Consider the following 7682-nt stretch of genomic DNA (forward strand, 5'->3'; position numbering starts at 1 on the left):
ATACCTGCGAAAGATTGAACCAGAGTATGGCTTTCGGCGACTATCCCGCGGAATATAATCCGAAGGTCCATGGACCATACGATCCAGCTCGCTTCTACGGGAAGACGGATACTCCGTTCGGCCAAGTAAAACTGAACGAGCTAGGTTCATGGTTTGGTCGCCGTGACAAAAATCCGCGGGCTGTAGCTGGCGTATTTAGTCGTGCGTTTTGGAGATGGCAACATAAATACATGCAGCCGAAGCGAACCGGAATCGCTCCCTTTTTCCAAGTGATTGTGGGTGGAATGGTGTTTTTCTACACGATTAACTATGGCAAGCTGAAGCACCATCGCAACTACAAGTATCACTAAACGCTACTGGAGGATGCTTACTCGGTGAACATGAGGCAGTCAGGTATGGAAACAAAACCGAGCAAGTAGTGAGAAGGTTATGTAACTTTCGCGAATTAATTCGTTCATAGGAACATCATCGATTGCTGAGAATCCATCCCGGGAGCAAATATGATGCAAAATGTAGTAAAAATTGAGAGGAGCGTCATGGAAAGAGCTGAAATTATGTAACGAAAAAAAAAAAATAAAACCCAATATTTGATGAACCTTGAACGTAAAATAGTGATTATGTTGTCCATCCCAAATCTTATTGAGTGCGGTAATTTTTAACTGATGCATTTTTAACAAAGACTGGACAATCAGGTTATTATACAAATGGTGATAGTAAACTCTTTTCCAGCAGATTACACGGCAATCTCTTACCTTGGACAAATTAAGAGATTTAATTTGTTAATTTGCGGGTTGGGTGAAAAATAGATCGAGATAAACTATTGTCAGGTCTATCATCCTTATGTGTCTAGAAGTCAACGCCGCAATATAAATAAACGGGGGGTTTATGTTCGACAGCTAAAAGTGCTTACAAAAAAGCAACTAATGTTTACACGAACCCGTCAACATAATAATTTGAAATATCAGGTGCAATTGTACGTACAATTGTTCTCTTTTTTTATGTGCGGCAACATCTGTTCTTGTCATTCCACAACATATTATCCTTGGCTCTAAATAGTAAGATTAACAGCTTAACTTAGTGCTGTATATTGTCATCATTTCTAGAATGCGTACTACATCCATCAAAACAAAGGATAAATTTGAGTATCTGGAGAAATTTAAAGAAATCTTATGTAGTAGTTCTATATAAACAACTTTACTTTTTTTAAGTTACAGCTATTTCAAGCATATACATACACATGTATTGATACTATTTTACATGATACCTGCATATTTGACCCTTTTAATAGTCATAAGTGAAGTTTATATCTCTGGACAAAAAGGTTGCTGACTGCCCCATGCTATCAGCAAGAGCCTTTCTGTCCTAATCTGTTCCAGCAGGAGCATCTCTTAGAGCTGCTGAAAGGAAATTTACGATGATACAACTTATTCATTGCCAAACCAACTTATTTGGATTGACATAAATATTGCAACACTGTCTTAATTTAATAACTTTACTGAATGGTTACAAACACGAAATAAAATAATATGACAATAAAACAGAAAGGCAATTAACTAATAAGTAAAGGTCGACAAAGATAACTATCCAGCATCAGAGTATTTCGTGATGATATAACAATGGAACGATTCTCCTCCCTATGAAAAGAAACCATCATTAATCCTGTTGTAAACCTTAACAATATTTCACAGCGCAGGAATGTGATAAAACAATGAAATTTGTATTATCTGCGATATAATTTATCCATCTATTTTTTGCATACGCCAACTGTCGTCGTCTTCCGTTGTTATGCTTTTTAATGTTTATTTTTTCTTACATACATTTTTAGTAAATTTTATATAAACTTCTAACCGTATCGCAATATCGGCTAATCGTGACTTCCATACCCTCATGGTTTATTGACCTTGTTGTTTACACTTTATCAGCGCTAAAGATCATCTGACGACATGAATGAATTTTCCGACTTGGATTCTTCTAATCTACGTATTTGTTGTCGTAGATACATTATCCTGCAAATACAAAAAATAGAATTCAGCTGGTTTAATCTTTGTTTGCAGCTGCATAGTGCGCTCTATAATAGATCAAGTTAATGTCTTCAAGTATCCTTCATCATGCGGAGTAAAACTATGTGTGTTAGTCGCTTACGCCCCAGTATTTGTTTTATTGCGCTATTATATTTACGCTCATTTAGAAGAAGACATTAAGGTTGAAAGATTCTGTTCCTTGTCACCAATATCTAATAGCAAATCAGTAGGACACAGGCCCAACAGGCGTTTGAAGCCGCGTTACAAGAATCTCAGCCAATCGAACATACTTGATAAGAAATACGGACATAATTATACGAAGATCACTGTATATTTGGCTAAGGGTAAGAATTTAAGATGGCACTTATGAAATTTTCATGTAATGTAATAATGAAATGAATGCTATTCATTCGGAAAAGAAGATTCAGTTCATTTCAAAAGCGTATATTACAAAATAGCCAGTGCAATTCTAAGGTCTTTTTCTTTTCCTTCTATACTGGCCCGCCGCTCACAATTCACGTCAGCACGTCGTAATGACATGGCCTACCTTGCTATGCTTAGGCCAAGGCATGACTTTTTTAATTATTCGTAGCTGGATGTGATAGTCAGTCCTGCGTACGTTGGGGGGGGGGGGGGGGGGGAGAGAGGGAGGGAAGTGGGTGGGGAGGGGCGCTCGCACGAGATTCGATCTCGTTACTAATCGTGTGTTTGTGCCGTACGCTAACGCTTCGGCTATCGAGCTCTCCCGAATTTTAAGGGCATACAATCTGAATAAAATAAATTGAACATTATAACGTGACACCAGTGATCAATCACATAACAATATCGAAATATCGATTCAAACTAATTTCGCCATGTTTATCACTACCATAGCATTCTTCCAGTATAGTATTCCATCATTATCCTGCATGTTACGCCAATCCTAGAATATAGTCCTAATTTGAAGAATTTCGCGACAATTTAAAGAACACACAATTCCAAATAATAATATTATATAGATATTTTATTAATATCTTTTTGCAGCAACACAATTGCCAAGAGAGTGCTAAAAAAAATATTTGCTAAAATAAAAGAAGACTATCCCACTAAGATAAAAAAAATAAAACATATATCCATCAAATTGTGTTGATGAAAATGTTGAAAAACAAAAATTCGTAACGTTTAACATATAACGGCCTCATTCATAGACAGTTGTGTAAATGTTACGATGAGCAAAACTTTAGAAAATAGTTTGAAAGTTTAGATCGAATGTATATAGTTCTTATTATAATTTAATCAAATCTAAGAAAAACCCCTTTCGATCTTCAAAAAACCTTTTACAAATATATCTCAAAAACTTAAAGGATATATATATATATATATATATATATATATATATATATATATATATATATATATGTATATATATATATATATATATATATATATATATATATATATATGTATATATATATATATATATATATATATATATATATATATATATATATATGTATATATATATATACACACATATATATATATATATATATATATATATATATATATATATATATATATATATATATATATATATATATATAACTCTTAAATTACTACAATCTCATACAAGCCATACGTACTTTTGTTCCTGCAGGGTTGCAGTGATTTCTGTTATCCTAACTAAACTCCTAGCACATTTCAGCTCGGCAGAAACTTTGCTGCACTGTAGGTCCCCTAGAATGTGTGCATCTTCGGATAATTTTTGAATCTGGAAAAAGGATTTCAACTTAATTACTAGATAATTTCAAAATTCACTCAAATGTGATAAAACATACCGTTTTCTCCAATATTTCCGATGGCCATCCAGTAACATGGGATATTAAATCGGCTCGGAAGTACTTTGCTAAACTAGGCGTTAAATTCGGACCTTGAGATCGACCGCACTGTGATGAAGCCATTACACCTTGCAAGCTACTTACGGCACTAGTAGTGGCCGTTGTCACAACAGTACTGCCTAATCCATCCACTGTAAGCAATTGTTAAAACATTAGAAAATAATTAAGATGAAATTGAGATGAGCAATAATTTATTAAATATTAAAGATATCGTGTTGTTTTTGTCCGAATTTCAGTTTCATTGCGCATTCAGGTTCGTAATAATAACATATAAAATAAATAAATAAATACCAATGACCATGTGTGTGTGTGACCACCACATAGTTAGAAATCAACACAAGTCAAAATATGAGCGGTATAAGGTTCATGAAGCTTATAATTGTTTAAATTACGTACAGCTAGAACCATTGCCTAATCAACTACATATATTGATTTGTATCACAATGCACAATTTAATAAAACCATCGCCAAGTCGACATAGCTGCTGAATTTCTGGAACTACCATTGCGCGCTAGTAATTGTTTTGCATGGAGATTTTTACTACTAGAATACTACAATGATTAAGGATCGTAAGAAAATCTTCCACATAGAACCATTACAACTTACTTTCAACATGTTAAACTAAATTTGCATCTGATTTTCCTTGCACTTTTTTTAAGTATGCAGTAAATAGTTCACTTACGTTTTCTATGATCAACCATCGCTAGGTCAAGCTCTTGCGTTGGCGTCGGTGGTCCATCGTTGGTAAGATTGACATTACCACTGTTGGCTCCAACTAATCCTCCACTGTGTAACAAATTAGATGTATTTCCACCAAGATTGTTTGCCGTATGGTTGTGGTGTGAGCTGTGATTTAAGTGGCTGCCAGATACAGCACTAAGTGCAGACGGAAGAATCGTGTGAGACAAATTGGACACGTTGTACAACGGAGATTGTAATGCATGCTCTCTAGAAATATATAATAAGAAAAGTAATAACAACAAGAAAAAAAATAAATATGTGTTTACGCTAAGCTAAAATATATCTTCTGATATGGAAATTCTATATCTATGTTACGTTGTATATTATCTATTGGTTGATAGGTAATATTCCATGATTCAGATTCAGACATATTTGCTGAAACAGACGAATAAAACAGTTTTAGTGAAGCACTTACCTCAAATTACCAAGCGATGATCCATTTCCACCCAGCTCATGTACAGAGCTGGAATTCTGTTGGCGAGACTGTTGCTGCATCATAAGAGCGTTATTAATCGTCTGCAAAGCCTTTTGTGGATTAAGGTCATTATGTTCTATAGACTTATTTCCAGTGATTTGTGAGAGAATCTTAGGCAATCCTGCTAAAGATGTAGTCACACTTATTGACGATCCACTGCCGGTGGAAGACCCCAGAATAGTAGGTTGACTCAACTGTTGAGAATGATGCAGTTGCTGCTGCGTATGTGACATTTGTTGATTAATCGTAGGACCATCTTTCTGGGGTTGCGGGAGAGTTGAAATGTGTGATTGCTGAGATGACTAAATCAAAAGGAAAACGAAAATTATTACAAACAATGTTTTTTCTAATAATAATAAAAAAAATACGAACTGTAATCGATGACGGTGGTCCCGGAGTGTTAGAGCTGAGCATACTTCCATCCCCTGAACTAGCTTGGGTTGACGATATAGCTGAAACAACGCCACAATTGCTGTGGATTGCAAGATGCAATGAAGGCGATGACATACTGGCGCCAGATGACGAAGACGACGACGAATTCGACGATAATGCTGGATTGTGTTGCGGTTGGTTCTGTTGCGTTGTAGTCGTTTGAAGATTGGTCGATGGTCCTATTTGATTTACGGCCGTGCTTGATATCATCCGTGACAGATGAATCGAAACGTTATGGCCAGTCCCATCTGAGAGAACACTGTTATTGCTGCTAATGTTGCTATTCAACGGCATCGTAGGAGTTGTAGTCATCGATGTTGCGCTGCTCGATGCCGTTATTACATTTGAGTGGCTACTAGGATTATTTCCTACAACACCATTATTTGTCTGTGCATGCTGGGATCCTACTTGCGTTGCTCCAGCAGTAGGAGTACTTGAATGAGAATAACTAGCTTCGGAAGTTGGTGTTGAATCTCCAGGGCTAATATCCATGTCTTGGTTTACATCATCGAATGTTCGTCTTCTATGGGATGGCAAAGAAGAATCTTGGGGCTGCCATCGTACTCGAGAATTATTTTTGTTACTACTGCTGCTGCTGCTACTGCTGGAATGTTTTCCATATGAAGAAGCTGCTGACCGACTAACAACTGCCGAAGCATAGCGTTCATCTCGTTCCCGATCGCCCCGTTCTTTCTCACGTTCCCGCTCTTTCTCGCGATAATCACGTTGTTGATGATCTTTTACTAGCACACGATTGCTATAACATACAAAAATACAAATAAATGTTCGCCATCATTTAATCGACGCATTAGAAAATTGATGCCGAAGTAGGATTACCTTTCTTTCTCGATCCATTCCCGTGGTTTTTCCCATTGTGAGACTTCTGTTTTACAATTATAATAATATTTCTTACCAGAAGAGCTGACATGTTCACTCCAATCGCCCACGCGGCTTACTCGATCTCGATCGTTGCTTTGGCTGTTACTATTTCCAGTAGCATTATTAGCTGCGTTAAGATTGCTGCTGCAACTAGTATTTCCGCCAGTGGTATTCGCAATAAGCATACCACTGCTAACATTAGCACTGTTAAGTGCACTGGCAATCATAGTTGCAGAAATACTTCCAAGTACACCAATGTTGCTACTACTAATAGTACTTCCCGTTGCCGTATTTCCACCACCGCCCCTGTCACGTTCACGCTCTCTCAAACGATCACGATCGCGCTCTCGATCTCGATCACGCTCACTACGTTCACGTTCTCGTTCACGTTCACGATCGTCTGCTGATGCTCCTCGTTTGTCCAGCAGAGAAGAGGCAATTTTAAATCTTCTATCATGAAGCGCTCGATGATCCACATCCCTTTCACTACGACCTCTCTTAGGTGACCTTAAGGAATCTGGAAAATAAAGTTAACGCATTCAGGATTAGTTTTTTACGTTACGAATAACTTAAAAACATACCTGAATATTTATCTTTTTTGTAATCTCGATCACGTTCCTTGTCACGTAGCTTACTCATTGTGTAACCAGAGGATTGATATCGATCACGATCCCTTTCTCGTTCACGATCACGATCACGGTCTCTATCTCGATCTCTAGGGGAATCTATTGAGACAAAATGAAATGCTAATTAATCACGTGTCGAAAATTTATACTTTTATCTCAAATTTAATATCCATATATACTGCACCATTAAGAGATCCTCCTATTGGAGAGTTATCCCTGTCCCGAGCATAGCTTGTAGATCGGGAGCTAGTTTCACGTTCATAATCCCGTTTGGAGGAGCCATATTTTGAGTTCTAAAAAAAATATAAAACAAATATATATATAATCAAATAGGAAAGAACTGATATATAGGAAAGGTATAGAAATATAGGTATTTAGAAAATCTGAAGTAAAGAAGTGGAAAAGTACAAACATAGGGGTATTCTAAGTGGTAAATCAAATCAAATTTGTGATTGCTTTAAAGATAAATGAACTAAGGTTCAAACAATCCTTGCAGGATAGTAACAAATGTTTTTTATGCTTTGCGGCAAGGATTTAAAGCTACGAATATTAGATATTACCTGATATTGATGAGACTGATGATACCTGCGTAAGAAAAAAACATAAAAACATTGGTATATTAGAAATTGAT

The 7682-nt window shown here is 36.4% G+C and overlaps 2 protein-coding genes across 2 annotated transcripts in view; one reads left to right on the top strand and one right to left on the bottom strand.

Moving 5' to 3' along the window:
- Positions 1 to 603, top strand: LOC128723666 (putative ATP synthase subunit f, mitochondrial). The gene is made up of 2 exons (XM_053817428.1): positions 1 to 393; positions 461 to 603. Exon 1 carries the CDS (start codon positions 27 to 29, stop codon positions 348 to 350), a length of 324 nt encoding a protein of 107 aa, XP_053673403.1. The 5' UTR covers positions 1 to 26; the 3' UTR covers positions 351 to 393; positions 461 to 603.
- A 665-nt stretch (positions 604 to 1268) lies between these two features.
- Positions 1269 to 7682, bottom strand: part of LOC128722595 (WW domain-containing adapter protein with coiled-coil homolog) — a 6723-nt gene continuing 309 nt past the window's right edge. The window contains exons 2-11 of the mRNA XM_053816269.1: positions 7612 to 7636; positions 7236 to 7344; positions 7007 to 7150; positions 6384 to 6942; positions 5487 to 6303; positions 5055 to 5416; positions 4581 to 4846; positions 3839 to 4029; positions 3644 to 3771; positions 1269 to 2006 (exon numbers count right to left, since the gene is read on the bottom strand). Coding sequence (XP_053672244.1) covers positions 1925 to 2006; positions 3644 to 3771; positions 3839 to 4029; positions 4581 to 4846; positions 5055 to 5416; positions 5487 to 6303; positions 6384 to 6942; positions 7007 to 7150; positions 7236 to 7344; positions 7612 to 7636 — 2683 coding nt within the window. The 3' untranslated portion in view covers positions 1269 to 1924. The remainder of the gene's footprint in view (positions 2007 to 3643; positions 3772 to 3838; positions 4030 to 4580; positions 4847 to 5054; positions 5417 to 5486; positions 6304 to 6383; positions 6943 to 7006; positions 7151 to 7235; positions 7345 to 7611; positions 7637 to 7682) is intronic.

The sequence above is a fragment of the Anopheles nili genome, chromosome 3, assembly GCF_943737925.1.
Source record: "Anopheles nili chromosome 3, idAnoNiliSN_F5_01, whole genome shotgun sequence".
NCBI classification, from domain to species: domain Eukaryota; kingdom Metazoa; phylum Arthropoda; class Insecta; order Diptera; family Culicidae; genus Anopheles; species Anopheles nili.